Here is a 23,072-nt window from a genome sequence, read left to right as displayed (position 1 = left end):
ATTATCTGATGAGTCATGGCCTCTCCAACATCCATACCACCTCCCATCACAATTACTCCGACATTGGAAGCTGTAACGCGGTCTGACCTGCACGAGCATCGTCGAAGATTCATTGGGCCACTGCCTGAGCGAGCCCTTTCAGCTGAGCTCAAATCTAAGGGGAAGCGGAAGAGGGCATGCAGGAAGTCTATCACTACCAGCGCAAACGGCTCTGAGACCAGTGACGACGACTCGGACTCCAGTCTCCACGACGCGATCCACCACCATGCGTTCCAGTTCTTCGTCGGGCACGGAGGGAGGAGAGAGGACTGGGACGAGGACAAGGAAAGGCACATTCGCGCGGAGATGGTACAGCGGTGGAGGGAGAGCGAGTGGGGAAAGGTGCGCAGCGAGCACAAGGACTCTGCAAGACCCGCTACGCAGTGGATTGGAACCTCTTTTGATATCGGAGTCTTCCTAGGCATGAACATCCTCGCAGACAGCCCTCCGCAGCAAGTTGCCAGCCCAGTTGCTGAGGCCGCATCCTCCCGGCGTGCGGCTCCTTCTGCCGGTCCAGAAACGTTCGTGACGGCTCCATCTTGCTTCAGTGCCGCTAGAACACCTCAGAGTGGAAGGCTGCCATCTCTAGTTGCTGGTGAAAGCAGTCAAGGTTACAACAATGCGTCATCATCGGGGAAGCAACTACTCAATTACAGCAAGTTGGCTGGACCAAACAGTGCCAACTCCTCCACTCCATTGCTACGATCTTCTCTTGATGTGCGACAAGAACGACCTGGTCAAATCCCTTTCGAGGTATGTCTGGGTTGGATTTTGTTTTCTCTTATGACCCCACTGACATGAGGTGCACCAAAGGAAACAAATGTCTCGTCTCTAAACAAGGGAAAAGCGAGAATGGTTCATTATTCCGAAGTATCCGCGGATGAACGTCCAATATCTCCACTGAAAGTTCTTGCTCGGAGTGGAGAAGCTGTACAGGATTCAAGTGCCGGCGCTGCTGAACAAGCTACTGCAGAGAATCAAGTCGAATGGGGAGAAGTCATCATGAGAGGTGGCTAGTACCAACTCATCAATTATCCAATGACTTCTGATACTCGCTTGCAGATCGGATGTTTGTCCGAATGTGCTATTCAGAACAACCACTCCCCTCGCCCAATTTTGACGAATCGCATCATCGTACAACAAGGAATTTGGAGAACGAGCGATGGATCGAGTACATCGTCGCTTGGCGAAAGGACAGACTGGAGTTGTACAAGGACCATGTGCGTGCTTGTTACGCAAGACTCTACTTGAGCGGCTCTACTGACGGACCCCGCTTCGCACAGTTTACCCCTGGCAAGGACTGGCTACTTGGTCGTAAAGAGCTAAATTACGTCATTCCTCTAGGCTCCCCTCAAACACGGCTGTCTCTATATTCTTTCGTTGATTCAACGTTCTGTCTTCTCTGTCCGCCAACGTCGCCGCACAGCGACACGAAACGGCTTCGGCATCTCCTTGGGACAAAGGGAGGCACTAACATTTTTATCTTCAAGCATAAAAGCCGCACCAGGGCAATTGACTGGATATGGAAGCTCTGGTATGGTTCTAGCCTTGTTTGCCCATGCGTATCAATGTTGAAAAGTGTGACAGGCGACATCTGGGAGGTCGGCTGCCTCCGTATGTCGATATACGGTGCCCAGCTATAGATACCCACATCAGTATTGATATACCCCACTACGACGGCGCGGACATCGCTGCAGCTTATACAGTGTTCAATAAGCAGAACATAATCAGCCTATGTGAGCACAGGCTGAAAACCGTGCACGAATATAAGACCTTAATCGAGGATAAGTTAGCGGAAGGGGCCAGGATGGAGATGGCATGGCGGTTTGAGACAAGCCTGGATTGGGTGTGGCAGCTAGACGACGTGCAGGGGAAGCCACGAGAATGGGCTGTACTGTGCGGCTTAGCTTTGAAGCAGGTCAGCGCATTGACGTAGCCTCCCAGCATCGATTGACATATGTGCAGTCTAGGAGAGCATCGCATCTGGAGATCCGCCTGAAGGAGCATTTACCTTCCCACCTGCATCTTAATGACGGCACTCGTTTGGACGAACCACCTGCGGTGGAGGGCTACCTGGAACGCGTCAAGCCGAATTCACAGCTTAGGCAGGCCGTGTACCTCACGACCCACGGTGGCTATCTGTTTGCAGTTAATCGGTCACATGCGAATCATCCTCTGCCCCGCGATCTTACTCTGAATCGGTACGGAATCGATGACGTCGACGCTATCCGCAGGGCAGAAGTGCAGCGAGGAATGAGACAGGTACTTCATACTACCGGTATGACGGATCTGAGGGGCATCGTAGCTGTGCGAAGGGCATTTCAGCTAGTGCCCCAGCATGCCGCTGCACCTGAAAGCGAGGCAGCGAGTTGGGAGGACACGGGCGACTTCTGGCAGGATGTGGGGAGATCAGAAAGTGATGAGGAGGATGCTGGCGGAGACGAAGGTATGGCGAACGCCCATGACAAGTCTACGTTGCGGATGAGGAGATCCTTCGAGCTGCTCATGATGACGGGACACGTCGTCAGATTTGAGGTACTTGCTTTCGAATATTCTCTTCTCTCATTTGTTGATTGCACAATTTCCAGGCATACTCTTGCCAGACAGCGCTGGAGTGGATCGTGCGCCTTCGTCCGCTTGTCTCGTACTGGAAGAAACGACACAAGGTAGACGCGCGCCAGGAGATGGACATAAGCCACTTCAGCACAGGACGCGAGCGTATCACACCGAAGAGACGCATCGATGAGAATGAAGACTCTCCGCCAGAGCCTATCCCCGATCCAGACACCTCCTTACCGGAACTCGGCTCTTTCTTCAACTGGTGCGTCCTGGAAGGTTGCCGTCCTCTCCTCAAGTGCGGCAAGATTTATGCGCGCCAAGGTCTGCGGGGACAGTACCTGTAAGTAATTCATCTTCTGGTTTCCCGCAGAGTGACCGAGAAATCAGTGCGGCTGCAGACACATGCAACTCGTCCTCATCTCGGGCAACCTCGTTCAGTATCGCATCACGGGCAGACCGTCGCTGCATCATCGCAAACACAAGGTAATCAGCCTTCTGGACGCGTACGTGTGCTCTGGCTACCTCGCTGCACAATACCTGCCGGACGGTCAATACGACCCCAACACGCCGCCAGCCGCTCGACGTTATCAAGACGGGCTGGAGGCAGATGACTCAGAGGAAGATACCCTATTCCTGGTGTGGTATCGGAAATCTGGGAGAACCGACACGCTGAGCCCCGGTGGGCCTGCTGCCGAAGTACCCCCGCTGTCTGGTAAGAGAAAGCTGGAGATATTTCGGACTAGGAGCAAGCTGGAGAGGGACGCTTGGGTGTGGGCCATCAACTCGGCGATCGAGAAGGTCGTGCGAGCTTCTCAGACTTGGGAGGATAGATTGAGGGAGGCAGGTCAACTACTGAAGCCTTAATTAGGTGTTCACCAGCCTTAACTTGATCAGATTCTGGATGGAGATATGTGTTACGTGTGTACTGTGAGCATGAACTGTCGCCATCCTGTATGCAAACATGCAGGTAAAATGAACGAGTGCAATGATAAACAGCGACACCCGCTCCGTGAAGACGTTGATCTGCGGCAGCCGGTGCACGTGTAGCCACGAGCGCACTGAATGTCGTAGTTCCTCGAGCTCTACGAGTCGCCGAAATTATTGTTTTGGCTTCTTGGCTAACATCCGTGACGTCAGCCTGAGCAGTTCCTGGGTGAACCGTGCGACATACCGCCATATTTACTTCGCGAGGACGTCCTGTTCACCACAGGCCCAAAGTCAAGCGCTCCTCGGACCACCTTATACCTGACAAAATATACCGCTTGAATCTCTACTCCACGATTTCAACGAGTATGGGTACGTACCGCACACCTGGAAGATCCTGTGTACGACCACCCCTTACCAGGACCACATTATGCTCCTGCAGACGATGCCCTTCTCCAGGGAGATATGCCTGAATTGTCTTGCCCGTGTTCAGCCTCACACGGCAGACCTTCCGCTTGGCAGAGTTAGGCTTCTTCGGCTTCAGGACATAGATGCTGGTGACGACGCCCTTCTTTTGCGTGTTCCCGAAAAGCAGCGGCGACTTTGGTGGTCTGACTTTTTTGGGAGCTTTCCGTCTAGTCGCCTGGTTGAGCGTGACGGCGGCCGGGTGGGAAGGGTGGAAGAGACGGGATTGGAGGGACACAGTGGGATTTCGCCAGACGTGGAGAAGTGAGGACGACCACAGCCGGTGCACCTGGGTGAGCGGGGAGGACCAATGTCGGTGCGCTTGGCCGGCGAACCGCAGGAATGACAACATTTCGTTCGACAATGTGAACTTGACGTCGAGTGCTGGTACTGTCCGCGTCTTGACCGGCCCTAGAGCAAGTCACGAGACCAGATAATGCAGAGCAGACTTCAGTGATTTGACGCGTTTGTCGCCGCCGCCGCCACCCGCCGCATATCGCCTGTTATGCCTGTCGCTGGCTCATCGCGTCGTACAAACAATGCCCGTAGAAGAGACCTTTCTGACGGCATCGAGGAAGAGGACTCGCGTCGACCTGAACGGGAGGACGTAGACGACGGCGAGGACAGCGACGACGATCAGCCACGGCGTCGCGCTAAAGCGGTGAAGAAGGAGAAAAAGCCAAATATTCATGTAGAAGATGATAAGGAAGAGGACGATGGGGAAGAACAATTCGAGGATCCGTTGAAGAACTTCAGCGACCAGCCACTGGGAAAGGCACAAGCTGTCAAGCTCGTTGGGATGGCCAGCGACTGGTCTATGACGCGGCAAGCTGTCCGTGGTGGCACAATTAATCTCATCACGGATGTGGCCAGTTCCGTGGCTGAATTTGGGGAAGGTGAAAAGAGCCAGAAGGTGAGTCAAGTAGAGGCCTCCTGTTGTCAGCTACGCTACTGACAAAGACCGTTTAACAGGTCCTGTCGGATCTCGACACTACAATGAGAGAGCTTATTGATGCAGACAGTGAATTAACTGCTCAGGAGATTGTGCTGAATGAGATCAATCAGAAAGTGAATCTGAAGGAAGACATTGTAAGCTTTTAGTCTCCCTAGTTGTGAAATGAGGTCATTGACATCTTTTCAGACTGATGTAGTTGAACGCTACGAGCGAGAGATGAAAAACAAGCTCAATGCCTACAAGAATAAGACCACACGACAGAAGTACGCAAAGAACGACGACTACGTCAAGTTCAAATCGTCGATCTATGTAGGTCTTGGTAGTGTCTTTGACCTGAAACGCTGACGCTGGTGTTCACAGGAAGTGCAAAATCCGGACACGGCGATGCCACCGCTCACAGACATGATTCCTCGAGGTACGTTGACTACCCTACACGCCTCGTAGCGTTCTATACTCATGTCGTCGTAGAGGACGGTGACGATAGTGACGATGATGACGATGTGCAAGTCGGCGGTATAACGCAGGACTACAGATGTCCGTTGACGCTGACGATCCTTGTCAATCCTCTGACCTCGTACGAATCTATGTACTTGCATATTTATAAAAGCCCTCACACGTTACCAGTATGGTCTGCCATCACTCGTTCTCTGCAGATGCCATTCAAGAATTCCTGGGTCCGAGCCACACAACGACGAAGAAGTGCCCCGCTTCGGGATGCAACAAGTATATTTGCCTGAATGACTTGAAAGATGACAAGGAGCTTGCAAAGAAGGCGAAGGATGCGGCGAGGCGAGAGAGAATGAGGGAGGACGATAGTGACGAGGAAGACGTTGTGGAGTAAGGTGCATGCATGCACTGAATTTATTCTCGAGGGCCGAAAGCTGAGGCCCTCTGATTGCTACGTAGAATATGAATATCTGACTGTATAGCAATAAAAGCATCAGTTTACTTGAGAATGAGCGGTTGGATGACAGACGTAAATGGCTACATGGTTTAGACGTTTACACTAGAATACACCGCTAAAACTACAAGCGAGCAATTCTGCATGGATCCTCCAGGGTTCCCAGTCGAGAGCAGAGCTTCACAAGGGCGACGTATAAATACAGCGCAATCGGGGACAGGCCCGCATTGCCTGGCTGATAAAATTTAAAGAAAATTGGAATGTTCAAATAATTACGAGGAAGGGGCGGATCTGAGCGGTAGGTGAGTATATCGGGAATCCACAGATCCATATGGTCCTCACGAGGTAAAAGGATCTATGCCCACAAATTCAATGTCGAGAACTGCAGGTTGCCCCCCCTCGACTTGGGCACGAAAATGGCACCTAGCCAGGTCGCTGAAGGTGTGGCCACAATTGTCATCTTTGGAGAATGATTAGTAGCGAAGTCGGGACGTACCTCCACAGACATCCGATACCTCCGTCGCGACCAGGCCAGCAGAATTCATAGCTCCCAGCATCTGTCCGTACGTCCCGGCGTACAAGGCGCCAGATGCGGCGTTGCGAGGGGCAACCTTTATTGCAGCTTGGCGCTGGGAAATGGCCTCGCCCAACGCGTCGTGCTTCTCCACAGGAGAGGACGTCATCCCCGCCGCGGTGACGGCATCAGCGATCGCGCGCTTCATATCCCAGAGCTCTCTCGGCGAGAGTCTTCGCGGCCTGCGACGCTCGGACGAGTTCTGGTGCCCGAACCGGATGAGAAGGTTGTGGCCACCGCTCTGTTTCGCGCGGGGAAATGGTTTGGGCGGGGGAGGTGGTGGGAGGTCGGAGATCCTGCTTGCGCTTGTGGTCGCGGAGGACGTCGTGGTGCTCGAGGTCCAGGAGGAGCGGGACCAACGGGACTTAGGAGGGGCGAACTTGATGTTGGAAAATTCCACGACATAGGGGACGCCCTCCGGAGTGGCGCGAAATTTCACGTTAGACAACATCGAGATGATTAGACAAATGACGGTGAGGTTGCGATGAGGAGAGCCAGCCACAAAGCGAGGGTAGCAAGCAAGGAGAGACGATGTCAAAGGAGAGTTGAACTTATAGTACAAAGCACGCAGAGCCGAGTTTATCGCTTTGTGGCGATCACGTTGTTATGTGGCCACAGGAGCCACAATCTGGACATAAACGTTACATTCTCAATGCGGCCCGGTCAGCCTACAGCACAGTGAAAAACAGTACTCAGACAGGGGATTTCACTCCGCACGGTACTGATAAGCCAACGAATGAACACAGCAGTCCAGTTCCACAAGCAGGAATGTACGGCAGTGACGTCTCTGCGTTCTTGCTTTCGATCAGTGCTAACCTCGAAGCCCAATAATGCTAAAGCAAAGATTATTTGCAGAACATAGAGCACACGAGACCCGCTTGGTCCTTCCGTGGGCTTACGCTGCAAGTAGTCAGTTGCATGATGATGATAAGCGGAAGTGACAGTTCAGTCGCTGCACGCAGGTCGACGATACAACTTACAGGGGAAGTGTGGTTGCTTGACCTAAATATGCCGACTCAAGCCAGACCTTTTCTTTCGTTAACTACGAGCACGATGGGAGGATGTGATATGAACAGCAAAAAAAAGGAGTTTATCCAGAGCAGTCGAGTTGAACAACGATCACCAAAGCGGGAATGTTCGCGGGAGTCGGAAGTTACCGACAGTACAGCACGTGATTAAGCCTTAATCTAGGGTTAGGATTGGCCGATGGGCTCTCCGGAAAGTGACTCTGATATCGGCCTCGACCAAGCTCGAGCTGTCTATCTACGCGCCATCGCGTCGACATCAATATAACTCTCTGTATCACACCACCATGTCTGCACCAGTGAAGAATGTAGTCGTCTTGGGTGCTGGCGTGGTTGGCCTCACCATTGCATATGTTTTAGCTACTAGCCCAGAGGCAGAGTCGTACAAGATCAAGATTGTTGCACGCGACATGCCAGAGGACCTCGACTCGCAGGCATTCGCCAGCCCATGGGCTGTTCGTTCCTCAGCAGAGATAATGCGTGCAGATTACTGATAACAATCTGATCAGGGAGCCAACTGGTCACCCATGAGAGGATTCAACAAGGACACGTTACGCAGGGAGATCGCCACATTGTAAGCGTCGAGATTCTCCATCATTTTTGCTTCGTATCGTAAGACACAACAAATTGTAGCAACAAGTTCTGGGACATGATCCCGACCGGGCTTACACGAGTGAGCTCAAGCAGTATCTCATGCTCAGGCTGTCGTACTAATCACGTTCACCCAGGCGCTCCCCTCGCGAGTCTACTACGACGACGACTCTGACCTCGCCAACTTGTGGTACAAGACTCTTGTGCGAGACGTCAGTATTCCCTCGTGAATCGAACGAGGCTATGCTTTCAACGTCGCCTGCAGTTCCGCGTGCTCGAGCCCAGCGAAGTACCCAAAGGCGCGAAGGGGGGCGTCAGCTTCAAGACCTTCTCTGTCAACCCCGAGGTGTACCTCCCGTGGCTGAAGCAGCAGCTGCAACAACGCGGTGTGGAGTTCATCCGTAAGAGGATGCACAGTCTCGGCCAGGCAGCTGCCATCGTGGGTGCTGGCGGCGTGCTGGTGAATGCCACAGCTCTTGGTTAGTCTACATGCTCCCCGAGCATATACTGCCACATAGTCACCTAACGGAGTGGTTTAACGTGCAGGTGCCAGGTCGTTGATCGGTGTAGAGGATAAGGATGTTTATCCAATCCGCGGCCAGACGATTATTGTCAACGCACCGGCTGTCGACGAATTCCTTTCCTTCCCACTCGGTGAGGGTAGTGTCATACCTACGAAACTTATCTGACATAGCTGTTCTCATTGTAGGGAGGCCATCGGCGGACGGTGATGCCACCTACATAATTCCGCGCCCCTCCCCGACGGGGCACGTCCTCCTCGGCGGGACCTACCAGGAAGGCAGCTGGGACACGTCCCTCGACTTCTCATCGGCCCAGGGAATCTTCGAGCGCTGCGCAGCGCTCGCACCCGCCCTCAGAGACAAGGAGACGCGCATCCTCAGCCACAATGTCGGCCTACGCCCCGCACGCAAGAACGGCGCGCGCATCGAGGTAGAGTGGCTCGATGGGTCGCACAAGAGCGAGCTGCTGCCAGCGTCGGCTGGCCCGGACGGTCGTGTGTTAATCGTGCATGCTTATGGCTTCGGGTGAGTTGGCTTGTGTTAGATGATGGGTAACCACAATTGACTCGCTGTCCAGACCGGCAGGATACCAGAATTCGTGGGGAGCTGCGGAGGAAGTTGTCGCTTTGATCAAAGGCAATTTCAGTAAGCTGTGAGGGGCGGGGACGGATACATGAAGTAGAATCTAAGCTGTGGAGGGTACAACAATGTAGATGACATCCCCCGTACTCAGACTATACCGCGACCAAATCATCATTATTGCATCAATTTCCCAACTTCCGCGCTATATTCCCTCACTGCATCTTCTCCACAGCGATTTTTACCTGCGCATCTTCCACCAAACCCCGCAGAACCTCCATTGCTTCCTCCGCCTTCGCCTCAGGAACAAAAATGTGGTCGTGGAAGAACGCGCTCACGACATTGGTTGCCATGCCCTTGCGGCGGCACAACACAGCCGTGATCGTCGCGAGGAACCCGACGGCTTCCAGGCTGGAGTGCACCTGCAGCGTGATCATGCGCGAGGGAAAGTGCACGTCCGTGAGCCCGTGCGCCTCCGCGGTGGCACGCGTCGTGATGACGGTTGTGCCTTCAGACTCGGCGAAGGTCAACGTCGTCGGCAGCATCGCGGGGGGCTGCACCGAAGGCGGGAAGGTGAGGAAGACGTAGGTGTCTGGCTGAAGGACCGGCTGCATGGTCGCGAGCAGTGCGGTCAGGTTTGTTTCGCCGACGGAGGGAGCCATAGTCAAAGATCGTGTACGGCGAGCGTTGGTTCTATTCTGAGGAAGAATGCGAGAAATGCTAGTGTCTTATATATATACGAGTGCGGGTTCTCTCCGAACTGCATGCAGAGGAAATAGCGTCCGATATGCTCAATCACTGAAAGCTGTTCTCGCTCGGCGCTGAGCGGAGAAAAGACTCTGGCAGAAAAATATGAGGCTCTTGTTGTTAACGCCTGGTGGATGATCTGCGCAATCGAAATGTCCCAAGATGTGATAGCAGAGTAGATGCGACTCATTCTCCGAGAGTGGCGATAATGAGTCACGCATGCGTGACAAAGGTGTGACATACGCGACTGGCGCTTGATCTCCGTCTTGCCTCTAGAACTGTCTCCGTGTGCCCATACCAGTTCTCCCTAGGTAACCCCCTTCAGTGAACAGTCGATAATGCTTCCCTCAATACAAGCACGGACGTTTTCACCTCTGCTCTCTTTCGTCTTGCGCCCCCGGACGCTAGCAACACATGCCACCGCTGTCCCCACGACATACCCAGGCACTCCGCCCGTCCAAGCACACTCAAAAAAGGCCGCAGTCTCATCTGCATCGACCAACGAGGGAGGCGCCCTCAGACCACATCTGAACATTCCGGTGAATCCGAACCACGGGCTATATGGGTTCTTCCGTCGGACGGAAAAGGACGGTGTCGTGTCGTATGAGACGGTGGAGCAAAACAATGCCCTCACCACAAATACAGGTCCGTGTCGCATTCTCTCTCGGGCTGCTCTCTTACTGACATCTTAATTTGTGATGTTGTCTATGAATGGCTGTTTTCGTGATTTTCTGACTGACCAGGTCGCTCGTGGACCGCGGCGGAGCTGCGTCTCAAGAGCTTCAAAGACCTGCATACGCTGTGGTATGTGCTCCTGCGGGAGCGGAACTTACTCGCTTCGCAAGCGGAGGAGGCGAGGCGACATGGGATTACGGTAGGAGTACTCAATGTGAAGCAGAAATCTCTACGGGTATGTCCGACACGCCGCCCAACCGTCACATCTGATTATCCGTACTAACGACCTCCGTTGCACCACTCCAGTGCCGCAAAAGCATGGCCCGCATCAAGTACGTGATCAACGAGCGACGGCTGGCGTATGAGGGCGCGGTCGGGGCGCTGAGAGAGCAGCGTGAGAAGGAACTGGCGGCACTGCGGGAGGAGCGAGTGGCTGAGGAGCGGGCGGAGGCTGCTGCTGCACAGGCAGCAGCGAAGGCGGCGGATAAGGAGAGTAGACAGGATGCAGGGCAGGCGCAGTCCGCGGCGAACCTCGCTGCGCAGGGCTTGTTTGAAACCGCACCGCAGAACGAGGGACAGGCGAAGCGACCGTAGAAGTTTGTCTGCAGAGTATCTGGGTATCCATGTCATTTGGGGTCGCGTCCGATTTGCCGCAAGCTGTGTTCAAGCCAGTCTAACACCTGAGAATCAGGCTGAGGGGCTCCTGCTGGTACCCGCTGTCTGTCCCTTGTCTTGCTGGCTCCACCGCAGCATCTCTTCGCTCACCCAGCAATCCCGCACCTTGCTATCTTCGTACACATCCAACTGCCTCCGCCCGCGCCGTAGCATGTGCTCAATTGCAGAGACGTCTCTCGGTGACATGGCAGAGGCTTGGGTCTTGAAACTGTAGCGAACGAATAGCAGGAACTTGGGGCGCACTCGTGGTGGTTTGGTATTCACCATGCGGAGAGCACTGTATGCGGATGATTCAGCGCTGTGAGATCGACAGTTAAGGCCGAAGGCGTACCGTCTGTAGAGAGCAAGCACTTCCTTCTGAAGACCGGAGCGGCGAAGAGACATCTTTCCTGCGGTGATAACAACTGTCTAGGCAAACAAGCTGGGAAGGACGGCTGGTCAGTGGTGGAATATTATGGAAGGAATCGCTTGACATGGTCGGTCGACCTGAGCCGACGCGGGCAGACGCGTCGAGTAGTCTCGTGATTGTGGCGAACTTGTTCCGCCCTTTTCTCTTGCGGTCAGCAGCCAGAGACTCTGGTGCATTCTCCCACATCCGTTATCGATCGTTTCCCGTGGATTTACGATGCTGGGACATTTACGTGCTGGTGCGCGAGCCGCACCCAAGTCCTCCACCCTGACCACAGCTTCGTCGTTCAGTCGCACTAAACGTCGAAAAATGACTAGCGGCACATCTGCTGGTGTCGAAGGAGGGATCGGTGACCCAGCCAAATACTGTAGCGACTTCGTCCGCCAGCGCGACTATGAGGCGTTCCTGACATCTCAATTCTACCCGCGCGAGCTACGGGATCACTACCTTGCCCTGAGGGCGTTTTACGTGCGTATGATCAGTGCTGTTGCTTAGGTTTCCGTGTAACTGAGAATGCGTTGCAGGTGGAACTTGCGACAGTGCAAGAAGCTGTGTCCAAACCGATGATCGGGAAGATGAGGATGCAATTTTGGAGAGACGCTGTGAAGGCCATGTCCGACGTGCGTCTCACTTACGCTGTTTTCCTCCATACCTCCCCGAACATGTCTACTGGTGAATCTCTACTGACCATGGATGTCCCGTAGGGCAGACCGCCGAGGCACCCCATTGCGCTTGCGCTGCATGACGCGTCGGATAAGACGAATTTATCAGCATACCACTTGAAGAGAATCATCGATGCCAGGGTACGGTCCACATGGATCGTCTCCAGAATTTTGGTTGACACATCATCCTAGGACGCCGAACTAGACACTCCCACGCACCTGACCCTTGATTCCCTGACAGCGCATGCCGAGGCCACATCGTCGACATTCCTTTATCTTCTCCTGTCCCTCCTGTCACTATCCTCTTCGTCTGCGCTCTCTCATGCCGCCTCCCATCTCGGCGTTTCGCAGGGAATCTTCACGCTCCTCCGCGCTATGCCGTATCACACGGCACAAGGGCGGATGGTCATACCCGCGGAGATGACCGCGCGCCATGGCGTCAGCCAAGAGGAAGTATTTAGGAAAGGTGGGAACGCGAAGGGCATTGAAGATGCGGTGTTCGAATTTGCGACAGTAGCTAATGATCATCTAACCACCGCGCTCGAAATGTTTAAGGAGGAAGGGATGGGAGGGAAGGTGCCGGTAAGAGCGAGGCCAGTGTTTCTTAGTGGGGTACGTCTCGCGGGCCGTTACGGATGTGTATGGGAGACGATGACCTTGTCGTACAGATCCCGACGAGAATATACCTCGAGCGTCTGCAGGAAGTCAACTTTGACGCGTTCCACCCGAGCTTGCGTCTCCGCGACTGGAAGGTGCCTTGGAAAGTCTGGAGTAGTTATTACAAGGGCACATTCTAGTAGAACACTTCAGCCATATGTCCAAAACTTTTGTTACACTGCCGTTTCGTTGTTGCTTGAGAGAAAGCACACCCGCCACAAAGGCCTCGTTCAGAAAAAGTTAGAGGTCCGCCTCTACCGCCGCTTGGGCAGGACCGCTCGTGTGGCAGATCTCAACATTCTTATCCCATCCTCCTTAGCACACCGGCTTCTCCCTTCCACGACGTCCATCTCCCGAGCCCCCCGCCGTCGTGGTCTCTACTGGTGGCCTGGTTTTGTAAGTTCTAACACCGGTGCGGACTTCGTGCATCGCAGGCACCATGCAGCACCTTTGCGGTATGTCTCGTCATGACGTGCGGCTGAACCACCCGACTCACTCTATGTGGCTCCGACCGCCCTCTCAGACGAGATCATACAGATTATCTTGAATGAGCTCGAGAATCCGACGAACTTTAGTCTTATTTCAAAGCGGTTCTACCAGTTCACGCAGGATCCGTATGTCCGCGCATCGTATTTCCTCGCCCGCTATGGCCGGATACAGGCGCTTTACTGGGCTCTGGGGAGAGGCAAACTAATGAACGAGAAGGTCATCGATGTACGCGTTTCACCTGGGGTATCATGCCTGAAGTGACGTGGAGCCTGATCACTCCCGCCTCAGATACTGATATCCAGCGGCGCGCACCTCTCGCGCTATCTCGCGCAATGTGCCATTCATCACTACTTCCGTACCCAAGTTGGGTTCATCAAGACCCCATGGGTCCGTAGCATCTCGTTCCCGGTCTTCTCCCATTTCATGGCTGTGGCCGCGCGCATGTACGGCGACATACCCACCGGCAAGGGTGACGATGACGCTTCCATATTCGCGGCGCTGTTGAAGCAGAACAGATTCACCACGGACGTTCGGGCGGGCAAATGGGAGATGCTGAAAGATGTGCTGGAAAAGTATAAGGTGCGTGGCGCGTTCCGTGGCGCGTTTCTGCACCAATTCACGCGTGGGTCATCTCCTAGTTTATCCCCTTCTGCAATAAGGTATGTGGATGATGTGATACCATCTGCAGTGACTATATGTGCCTTCTCCAGGATCCCATGATGGCCCAATTTCCTCTCGTGCTGGCGATCGAGCCACGTCTTCTAACTTACGCACGCACTAATGGCTTTTACATGGATCGCAAGGTCAGTGCATTCCCTTATCATTCATGGCATCAACAATCTATAAACACTACTTGCACCTAGTACCGTAATTTCGTCTTCCGCAAGATGTTCGAGAAACCAGCAGTTGCTTACGAGGGCCGTGCGGACGAGATCATTCAGAATGTCCGCGAGTTATCGCGTCTAGATCCTGCGTATGTCATATTTCCTATCATATTCTTCGTGTTTGCTGGGCAAATGACTTATGGCTTTGGATGCTTTAGCATGTTCCTAAGCAGAACGGTAGCTGCCGAAATTTGTATGGAGGCGGGGACGAACGATCAGGCCTATGCAGCACTGAAGAGACTTGATAAAGAAAGAGAGTTGAAGTATGATTTACGGTTCGTACCTGTCATTGTGTCCCCATTGAAACCGGTTGACGCCTGCCTGGTAGTTCTGTCGTTGGAGAACTTATAAAGGTAGCAAAATAAATGTTGCAGAATTTAACCCTAACTGATGTCTTTTCCAGCTGTTCATAAATACTCGTTCGATCTCGAATCCGTACACATTCCTTGTCCTCCGCGAATTGCACCGTGACTACCCTTCGCAAGACCCTACCGTCCGTCTCGTTTTGCTGCTCATAATCTTCCACTCCGAGTCTATACCGCTCTCACCATCACCCATATCTCGCCCCACGACGACCCCCCTGCTTCGTGCGTACGTCTCGGCTTGCAAGGAAAAGGTGCAGAGCATGGGCTTAAGCCCAGTGACGCGGTGTGACCTAGTCGACGTTCTTGTAAATAAGTTCGTCCCCGATCGTTTCTGGGGTGTTCTGGAGTATGGCCGCGTCGTGTTAGGTTTGGAACAAAAGGAGGAAGAGGAGCTGCTGCAGGACGTCGCTCTCAAGTGTCTGGAGATCAGCTGCAAGGGGAAGATGCTCAAGAGGCTCGTCGAATCACATCCTTTCCTGTCTGATGTGATCGCCTCCCACGTGTTGCACAACTTCCGCATAGACCTCGACGACTTGCCTCCGTCTGAAGACGAGAATGCTTGCCACGAGTTCGAGGCAAGGCTCTGCAGAGACTTTGTGACTGTTAGGCGCAGTGGAAGCTTTGCAGAGGCTGCAGTTGAAGGGACAGGTTCTGCCCAAGTAGTGGAAGATGTACAGGGCCAGCACCAAGATACTGCTGAGGGTAACGACGATGATGACAGCGACATTGTTGAGATGCCCGATCCCCCGGATGACGGAGACGACGACGATCTCGTACGTTCCACCCGCTTCTTGTTGTGGGGTTGTACTTTGGCTCTTATCTTTACATCAACAGGGTCCTGTTGGTCAAGACACTTTGACTTCCATGATCAGGAAGGATGAAATGGCACCTATGCGGCGCCGCCGATTTTATGAAATGGTCACGAACTATCACGATGGTCTAGGCAGGTTACCCTACCCAGCAGGTGAATTACTGGTTTTCAACCTTTGGATCTGACGTTCTGACCGCTATGTAGATTACCAGCAGGTGGGGCGATGGATTCGCACCCATTACGGTCATCGCAGTGCAGTCAGCGCCGTGTTCATGATGCATGCTATCTTGAATGAAAACACTGTTGTGAGTCCGCCTTCATGCAAGCATGGCAGTATTATAGAATGTTACTGAACATTCTCAGGTGCTTCAGCCGTACCTTTACTCAGAGAACTTCGACATGGCCAATCGCGTTCCCGTAACGCTCAAGCAGTTCAAGATGCTCGGGCGGCTTGGTCGGTCGCCGGTAAGGGCTACTGCTGAAGTTCAACACTTCGGCTGGCTGACGTTGCTTCGATAGTCTACCGCTCTGTATGACGACATCGAGGCCGGCATCGAGTTTTACTTTGGCGAGGAAGATTACTTGACTCCGGATGAGCTCAGCGGCAACACTACTCCGCCCCGCAAGGCGCGAAGTCACAAGGTAAAAGTCAAGGCTGAGAACAGTGGTGGATCGAGTACGCAGATGGTGAATGTTGCACCTCGTGCGGTTCCTTCATCGTCCAGGCTTCCGAGCAGTCCCCGAGGAAAGAATAGGCCACGCCGTAGTGCAGCGAGTACTGTATGCTATGTGGTTCCGGATAGCGACGACGAAGGTATCGTCGAGGGGAGGGTTGATGAGCATGTGAAGAAGCGTAGAGTGGAGTCAAACCTGCAGCGGTGGATCAAGCACTTGTCTGTATTACTGAAGGAGGAACAGAAGAAGGTGAGCTCGTGTAGTCTTGCAGACGGATATGGCCCTTAGACTACCATTCAGTATAAAGAAAAGAAGAAACGCGAACAAGCTGCAGCACAACCCGGTACCAAAGTGCGCGTGCTGAAGGTGTGTTATTCACGTGCTTGTTGCGTCAAGGGATCTAAGCGTTATCTGCAGAGCGAATTCTTCAAGTCGCTGTCGTATAATCTGCCTCGTCTGCGCAAGGCCGACAAGCTGAAACGCCAGCAGCTTTATGGCGCGGATGTTCCTGACGAAGATTACAGTGAAGGCGAGGAAGACGAGTATCATTATCGGACTACCCGATCCAAGCGTCGCAAGGTCGATACCGAGGACTGAGCCGATTGTTTGTTTCCTGCATTTTCCGGATCGTTTTTCTTATCCCCACCCACATCCAGAAATAACGTCCCATTCTGATTGCATTCATTCATCATAGCTCCATCAATCACTCTCGAAGCGCAGTAATCCTCTTTTCCAGTGCAGCCTACCTTACTTTATTCATGTATCGTTGTTCGGATCGAATGCATGTTGCATCTTTCGTCGTGGCTTCCGACTACTCCCCGGCCGTCACAGCGAACTATATATCCGTGCAAGGTACGTCTCATCAGGTGCGTTAACTATCGGCGTATAGTGGGCGTGGGGCTTCGGACCGACTGATCCAAGAATCAATTTCCTTCGGCCAATACTTACATTGCAATGGTCACTGCTACACTTTGCAGCTCTTATCAGTGAATGAAATCCATCCAGCTCCAGGCATGATATATGGATGTCCCAGGAACTATTGGTGAGTCCTGCAAATTCAATCTCTACTTATTCTATACCCGCTTTACTCGCCACCTCCACATCGATTGATCTTCCTCGTCTAAATCCACCAGGCTACCAGCGCAATCAACGTTTTTCTGCACTTGCGTTTTGCTTCGTCGTGCGAGTCTCAGGCAAATCTCGCTCAACCAAGTACGGACAAATCTCTCTGCAAGAACCATGATAAATTTGCAAGTGTTTTGACCTTTTCTCATATGCCATTCCCCAGTTCCCCTTGGCCTTACGGACAGATGCCAGATATCTTCCCGTGTTGTCCTAGGTTTTCGTTCGGTTGCAAGATTCGGCTTAACATATACAATCGCGCTGGTGTATCCCCTTTCCTTCTCATCAACCGCCGTCAGCTCGAAAGTGACTGCGGCGCCACTGATTGTTCTACCGTTCTGTTCAGTCGGTCTGGAATCGCCGCCAGAGGTCAGCGAAAGACTGGCTTTCGTGATTCGTCGAGATGCACCAAGCCACCCTTCCTGACAAATGATCTACGTACCTCCATAGATGAAGCTGTTTCAGGACGCAGGACGTCGCATTCGTGCCGCAGTAGGTACATACATTGCAAGTTTACTTCACATTTGAGATATATGCGCAGTTCATATCATATCAACGATAGGATGACAGCCACATCCACGGATTACTGGCGTGGGCACTTTGTCGTGTTCGACGTCAGTGGTTATCTCTGGCACGCGAGTTCATGGAATTGACATCAGCACTGAGCTCAGAGATTCGGCGATGCCGCCGAAGTGTGCCCAAACAATTCCTTAATGAACGCCTCAGAGTTGGGCGGGCGTCCGAGGAATTCCTGTAGGTTCAAGGTCAACGCGAATACCGTTACGGCTCAATGAAAATATGGCGAACCTCAAGTGATACGAGCTCTTCCCTACTCCCTCCAGGTTGCAGGATCTTTTCACGGTAGCGCTGACCAAGTGCGGGATCGAGGGGGCCCTTCTTGAACACTGTTGCATACATGTCCGAAGCGAACACGAGAGAGTACGTGTACCTGTTGACCGCAATAGAATTACTTCTTCAGTTCACTCGGAAGGTAGGAAAACCTGCCCGTAGTATCCTGCGTCGTAACCGCTTGCAATGTGGTTGAAGGTGGCCTGACCAGTCGTAGGCTTCCCTCCCTTGACGAGAGATATCGACTCTCGGAGCTTATTCCACAGTTCGGTCTCATCCGATGAGGCTGTGTATACGAAGGCAAGTACCGCTCAGTATCGCACATCGGCATGAATGATGCAAGGATGCTGCGTACTCTTCGCAGTGTGCACCTTGATGTCGAAATTTGCGAAGAAGAGCTGACGGAGGTAAAACAGCCCCACGTTGACATAACGGCTGAAGAACGCACTGTCAGGCGCAGAACGTCCACAGGAACAAAAATCCCACCTCTTAATGATCTTGTCGATCAACTCAGGAGAGAGCGGCTGCTGCGTCTCGTAATGGCGAGACATTCGCTTAAGTACTTCAGGCTCGAAGCACCTATTTTTACCGGTGATCAATTATATCGCAATGTGAAACCATAAGGCTGACACACCAGTTCTCGAGCATCTGGGATGGTGCTTCCACAAAGTCTCTTGCGACACTGCAAAATAGCCGCAACATTTGACACCCTTCCGAGATCAGAGATATTAAGGATCTGTACCTGGTACCATGGAACCGCGAATACTTCGTCCGGCTCAGGAGCCCGTGGAATACATGTCCCATTTCGTGGAAGAACGTGACCACATCGTCGTGGCGCATCAATGCTGGCTTCTGTGGTGTCGGCTTCGCGAGATTCGCAACCATCGCGGCGAGTGGGTAGCTTCGCTTGCCATCTGGGCGCTGGTACCCTGGGAGGAGAGGCCAGACGGCTGCATGCGAGTACTTCGAGGCTGCATGATACGAGTATGTCAACGCAAAAATTTACGAGGAAGGGAAACGCGCATACCGCGAGGAAAGAGGTCCAAGTAGCAGAAGCCGATAAACCCGGATTCATCCTTCGCATCATTCTCCCAGACTGAGAACTGCTGCACCTCTGAAACAATAAGAAGCAAGGTCATAATGAGGAGGATCACGATCAAGTCGAAACGCATACCAGGGTGCCACGTCTCCCCCTTCATTTCTACGAAGTGCACGCCAAGGAGACTTTGATAAATTTCCAGAATCGCAGGCACGACGAATGACACAGGGAAGTACTCCTTCACAAGCTGGTCGTCTAGGTCTAGCGAGCGCTCGATGAACTTGCGGTCGTAGTACGAGTAGTCCCACACGTAGAATTCGCCATCGAACGGGTAGCCCTTCTCTGCGTGCTCTTCCTGTTTCAGTGCGAGAAGCACTTCGCGGTCCTTGAGTCCTACGGGGCGCAGTTTCTGCTCTAGATCGGCGAGGAACTGCCGACATCCCAGCAGCTGAGCTCAGATATTTCGGTACGCAGAGGAAGCCTTACATCAATGACGCCGCGAGAGTTCTTCACCATCTTTACCTCAGTGATGTAGTCTGCCCAATTGTCATACCCAAGAAGCGCAGCAATCTGACGGCGGAGCTCCAAGGCCTTGCTCAGAATTGGTGCGTTAACGTCCAGTCGGCCCTCACGGCGCTCATACGCGATCCTTCGCGTCTCTGGATTCTCTGCAAATTTGAACTATGAAGACAAAGGTCATAATATCTCCGCTCATTATAAGAGCGGAGACTTACGACGGGAAAGATGTCTGGCGTCTTGAATGTCACATCGTACAGTTCCTTATCTCCTTCGGTGCGCTTTGTGTAACCAGAGACCACATCGGCCGGAACGCCCTTCAGTTCTTCCAGAGTGAATGATACGAAGCCCTACGTTATGCCCAATTGTCGGACTCATCAGAAGGGAAAAGCTACCGTCTCAGAGACAACGCACGTTTTCCTCGTTGAAATTTCTCTATCCTCATGCTCTCAGTAACGCGACTATATACAAGCAAGTCACGCAACATGCTTACACTGAACTGAAGACATGTCTGAGATAGCTCCTTCTGCAACCGCATCAGCTCATCGCGTTCCTTGTCCGGTAAAGCCAATCCAGAGCGCCTCCCGTCCAGAATCATCTTCTCCACCAGACGAATTTCTTCAGGACTCAGCTTGACGTTTGATTCCTTGATGTTCTTCTCTGCGGCCAACTTGGCCTGGAATACGTCCAATCGCATAGACGCGTCAACCCCGTAGTCCCGAACCATGACCTCCGCGTCATTGGAGGCATCACGCAACTCTTTCGAGGGAGACACGTTCTGGTAGAATGAGAGCGGTTCGACGATTGAATCAATCTGGGCTTCTCCTTGGGCAAGGGCAGCCTAGCAAGCACATGAGTCCTGGAGAAATAGGAGCAACGCGGGATAGAACTTACGAACACCTAAAAACCACCATCACAGAGGATGCGGAGGGTCAAGCCAAACAACAAAGGAGGAAATACTGAAGTGCATACGGATGTGAAGTTGCAGTCAGCAGGTGTCAGAGCACCAATCCTATCGTTCAGCTCACGATCGCGAGCGATGGCCTCTTTGGTGAGGGCCAGCACATCTGCGGCGGAATGGGTCCACGTCGGGGGAGCCTGAGGTGGGTTCAGAGACGCCATGGTGGTTGTGGTAGAAGGAGAGAACAACCCAGAAAGTGTGGACTGCGATCGATATATCCATCGAGAAGGCGCCGTGACCATATGCGCGTGCGGCATGCGTGCGGGTCCAGAACACAGCTTGAATACGCCGAAGACTGCCAGTGCCCCCACCCCCACATGCACTGCCAAGCGAGACACAGACCTCCGTGGTGCCAGCATGGCACATGCCCGAGTAGAAATCGACATGCTGAAGTCCGGGACCCGGCAGATTCTGAATAGAAAGCGGCCTGTTTACGCTTCCGCAGCGACTGCGTAAACTGCTTCCGCCCACAACACGCCCAGAGGAATTGAAACCCGCTCGACTGGTAAGGCAGCAGATGGAGATGGTGAAGAAGGATCAACTCATGACCCGCTCAATTACGCGAACTTAGCACCCGCGCGATGGTCTCACGCGTCTAGCGCACAATGCACAGAGTGGTCGTAGTGGATGACTTCCCGTAAGCGATTTAGCGGATAGCAGCCGGTTTCTAAACATTTAGAACCCTTCGGCTGACCTCGGCAGCCCGTTTAGTCCCTGACAACCTTCCTGAAATAGATATTTTATTTGTCGGAGATGATTTATGACTAAGCTGCCGAACCGGCACAAGGTTTTGGAATTAGGAAAGAACTTCCTGAACACCTCTAAATGGCTTAAGCGAGCATTTAGAACTGGTTTAGAGGCCAAATTTAGGATCCACTCTGAGGTGGATTCTAAACTTTAGCCGCGCTAAATGCTTGCTAAATGCGCTAAACGCGCTGAATGCGCGCGCACCCTGCCTTCGTCGCTGTATCCCGTGTCCTCCCCGACTTCATCACACATATGTTGGTGCTATTATACAAATCTTTTGCGCGCCAGCCTGGCTAGACAATTTTCGGGCCTGCAGAGGCTGGAGGAATGTAAGTTATTGACATCGGGAGCGGGAGACCACGCGGAGCATGTTGGCAGAACCAGGGTGAGTGCCATATTCATTTCTCGTCTTCCATCGCTGTGCTTAGTGTATTGCAATGCCACTGTAACTGCCTTCCTATCCATCTGGCACATCTGTCATCATCCTGGAGTGCAAGTACAATAGTGACAGACTCACAGCAAATGCTGAGCACCAACACAGATCCAGACACCAACTGTAATGTTTCCTTTGTCGAACATTGTGTATGCTGATGATTTTCTCTTTGTCTCTATAGTCATGCTAATTTGTCGCTCAACCCCAGATATCTCTGCTGTACCCTGACCGAAGGCTTGGCACTAGTTACCTCATGTGAGTACCATCTATGAACAGCCTGAGACCACACCTCCACATTCTCACAGCATTTTTAATTGCATACACTCCTCAAGAGGCTTGGCCCCATTTCCGCAATCATGAATGTACTCGTCAGTAAACTTGCACTGTCACGTGATCGCGCGTTCTGAACTCCGTGAAGTGTGTTCGTGGTTTAAAGTAGTGGCGGTCGTGCAGAGGTGTGCGAAGAGTATATATGTGCTCTACTGTAAGTTCTCAATTAACCTGCACTTGACATGGATGGAGTGTGACTTCGTGCTCTCAGGGCTCCCTCTGCATTCTGTAAGGCTCGGTGCACTGAGTGCACACTCAGACTTGTTGGTCTCAAGTGTTCATGATTCACTGTACCTCCATATGATTGAAGCAGCAGCTGTAGTCTTGCATTTCTACCTAGTTCTGACAGTCTGATGTGAACGAGCCAAGCCCGCGTGCCGCATGCATTCCAATCCCACCGTACTCGCTGAGCACCCGGAGTGCTGAGTCAGCGAGTAAGTCTAGTAGCCCATTTCCAATTTAGGGAAATTTGGATGACAAATTGTCGGAGTTAAATATTTCGAAGCCAGAGTTAGCTTTAGAAGACCCTGCTAACCGCTAAATCCCTTACGGGAAGTCATCCAGTACGTATACGCCGCATACAGTTCTCCACCCGCCTTGAACAACAAGAAATTTCTGGGGCCCTGCGCGTTATCTTTCGAACGCACGTTGCTACTGAAACAGAGGTGTAATTTTACCCTCTGTGCTGGACACTTACCAGAGGACACTTGGCTTGTCCCAGTTGAGGCTTGGCCCACGACTCCGCTCGACTCTCACTCGCAACTGTGTGAAGGACTCGGTACTTGCCACAAGTGCGCACAGTAAAACATTGCCGTGGAAGGTTAAGAAACTGAGGGGTATGTAAGGACCGCTCCTTTTCCTTTCCACTGCTAGCACAACATTAAAGTCGAGCA

At 52.7% G+C, this 23,072-nt stretch overlaps 12 protein-coding genes across 12 annotated transcripts; 7 read left to right on the top strand and 5 right to left on the bottom strand.

The window, feature by feature from the left end:
* Positions 1-15: 15 nt before the first annotated feature.
* On the top strand, positions 16-3,462 carry SCP_0701380 (Meiotically up-regulated gene 56 protein; the record flags this gene model as incomplete). Its single annotated transcript, XM_027760068.1, has 8 exons — positions 16-792; positions 853-1,048; positions 1,102-1,259; positions 1,323-1,573; positions 1,627-1,957; positions 2,005-2,574; positions 2,628-2,938; positions 2,997-3,462. 8 exons carry the CDS (start codon positions 16-18, stop codon positions 3,460-3,462), a joined length of 3,060 nt encoding a protein of 1,019 aa, XP_027615869.1.
* Positions 3,463-3,696: 234 nt separating this feature from the next.
* Positions 3,697-4,339, bottom strand: SCP_0701370 (37S ribosomal protein S12, mitochondrial; the record flags this gene model as incomplete). Its single annotated transcript, XM_027760067.1, has 3 exons — positions 3,697-3,716; positions 3,770-3,843; positions 3,903-4,339. 3 exons carry the CDS (start codon positions 4,337-4,339, stop codon positions 3,697-3,699), a joined length of 531 nt encoding a protein of 176 aa, XP_027615868.1.
* Positions 4,340-4,492: 153 nt separating this feature from the next.
* On the top strand, positions 4,493-5,783 carry SCP_0701360 (predicted protein; the record flags this gene model as incomplete). The annotated part of the gene is made up of 6 exons (XM_027760066.1): positions 4,493-4,900; positions 4,960-5,076; positions 5,129-5,251; positions 5,303-5,357; positions 5,411-5,516; positions 5,567-5,783. The coding sequence occupies 6 exons, from the start codon at positions 4,493-4,495 to the stop codon at positions 5,781-5,783; spliced, it is 1,026 nt and encodes a 341-aa protein (XP_027615867.1).
* Positions 5,784-6,198: 415 nt separating this feature from the next.
* SCP_0701350 (predicted protein) lies at positions 6,199-6,868 on the bottom strand (the record flags this gene model as incomplete). The annotated part of the gene is made up of 2 exons (XM_027760065.1): positions 6,199-6,278; positions 6,340-6,868. The coding sequence occupies 2 exons, from the start codon at positions 6,866-6,868 to the stop codon at positions 6,199-6,201; spliced, it is 609 nt and encodes a 202-aa protein (XP_027615866.1).
* Positions 6,869-7,729: 861 nt separating this feature from the next.
* On the top strand, positions 7,730-9,210 carry SCP_0701340 (D-amino-acid oxidase; the record flags this gene model as incomplete). The annotated part of the gene is made up of 8 exons (XM_027760064.1): positions 7,730-7,897; positions 7,952-8,016; positions 8,076-8,115; positions 8,171-8,245; positions 8,299-8,512; positions 8,580-8,687; positions 8,743-9,079; positions 9,132-9,210. 8 exons carry the CDS (start codon positions 7,730-7,732, stop codon positions 9,208-9,210), a joined length of 1,086 nt encoding a protein of 361 aa, XP_027615865.1.
* A 138-nt stretch (positions 9,211-9,348) lies between these two features.
* SCP_0701330 (hypothetical protein) lies at positions 9,349-9,795 on the bottom strand (the record flags this gene model as incomplete). Its single annotated transcript, XM_027760063.1, has 1 exon — positions 9,349-9,795. One exon carries the CDS (start codon positions 9,793-9,795, stop codon positions 9,349-9,351), a length of 447 nt encoding a protein of 148 aa, XP_027615864.1.
* A 423-nt stretch (positions 9,796-10,218) lies between these two features.
* On the top strand, positions 10,219-11,149 carry SCP_0701320 (hypothetical protein; the record flags this gene model as incomplete). The annotated part of the gene is made up of 3 exons (XM_027760062.1): positions 10,219-10,525; positions 10,624-10,790; positions 10,862-11,149. The coding sequence occupies 3 exons, from the start codon at positions 10,219-10,221 to the stop codon at positions 11,147-11,149; spliced, it is 762 nt and encodes a 253-aa protein (XP_027615863.1).
* Positions 11,150-11,242: 93 nt separating this feature from the next.
* Positions 11,243-11,614, bottom strand: SCP_0701310 (Succinate dehydrogenase assembly factor 1, mitochondrial; the record flags this gene model as incomplete). Its single annotated transcript, XM_027760061.1, has 2 exons — positions 11,243-11,507; positions 11,562-11,614. 2 exons carry the CDS (start codon positions 11,612-11,614, stop codon positions 11,243-11,245), a joined length of 318 nt encoding a protein of 105 aa, XP_027615862.1.
* Positions 11,615-11,855: 241 nt separating this feature from the next.
* SCP_0701300 (hypothetical protein) lies at positions 11,856-13,098 on the top strand (the record flags this gene model as incomplete). Its single annotated transcript, XM_027760060.1, has 5 exons — positions 11,856-12,107; positions 12,164-12,259; positions 12,344-12,442; positions 12,494-12,913; positions 12,970-13,098. 5 exons carry the CDS (start codon positions 11,856-11,858, stop codon positions 13,096-13,098), a joined length of 996 nt encoding a protein of 331 aa, XP_027615861.1.
* A 299-nt stretch (positions 13,099-13,397) lies between these two features.
* SCP_0701290 (hypothetical protein) lies at positions 13,398-16,779 on the top strand (the record flags this gene model as incomplete). Its single annotated transcript, XM_027760059.1, has 15 exons — positions 13,398-13,413; positions 13,482-13,672; positions 13,736-14,026; positions 14,086-14,106; positions 14,158-14,250; positions 14,311-14,420; positions 14,490-14,606; positions 14,660-14,684; positions 14,735-15,469; positions 15,531-15,660; positions 15,712-15,812; positions 15,871-15,972; positions 16,027-16,431; positions 16,483-16,548; positions 16,600-16,779. The coding sequence occupies 15 exons, from the start codon at positions 13,398-13,400 to the stop codon at positions 16,777-16,779; spliced, it is 2,583 nt and encodes an 860-aa protein (XP_027615860.1).
* A 1,192-nt stretch (positions 16,780-17,971) lies between these two features.
* SCP_0701280 (Saccharolysin) lies at positions 17,972-20,830 on the bottom strand (the record flags this gene model as incomplete). The annotated part of the gene is made up of 15 exons (XM_027760058.1): positions 17,972-18,055; positions 18,112-18,253; positions 18,310-18,439; positions 18,509-18,588; positions 18,640-18,732; positions 18,788-18,835; positions 18,896-19,124; positions 19,181-19,267; positions 19,328-19,622; positions 19,679-19,873; positions 19,927-20,058; positions 20,123-20,143; positions 20,202-20,549; positions 20,603-20,608; positions 20,681-20,830. The coding sequence occupies 15 exons, from the start codon at positions 20,828-20,830 to the stop codon at positions 17,972-17,974; spliced, it is 2,040 nt and encodes a 679-aa protein (XP_027615859.1).
* Positions 20,831-21,975: 1,145 nt separating this feature from the next.
* On the top strand, positions 21,976-22,533 carry SCP_0701270 (hypothetical protein; the record flags this gene model as incomplete). The annotated part of the gene is made up of 5 exons (XM_027760057.1): positions 21,976-21,998; positions 22,058-22,104; positions 22,155-22,217; positions 22,268-22,333; positions 22,391-22,533. The coding sequence occupies 5 exons, from the start codon at positions 21,976-21,978 to the stop codon at positions 22,531-22,533; spliced, it is 342 nt and encodes a 113-aa protein (XP_027615858.1).
* Positions 22,534-23,072: the final 539 nt, after the last annotated feature.

This window comes from Sparassis crispa (assembly GCF_003851025.1).
Source record: "Sparassis crispa DNA, contig_000006F, whole genome shotgun sequence".
Lineage (NCBI taxonomy): Eukaryota > Fungi > Basidiomycota > Agaricomycetes > Polyporales > Sparassidaceae > Sparassis > Sparassis crispa.
Note: the sequence above shows the minus strand (reverse complement) of the source record. Positions and strands in the feature narration are given on the sequence as shown.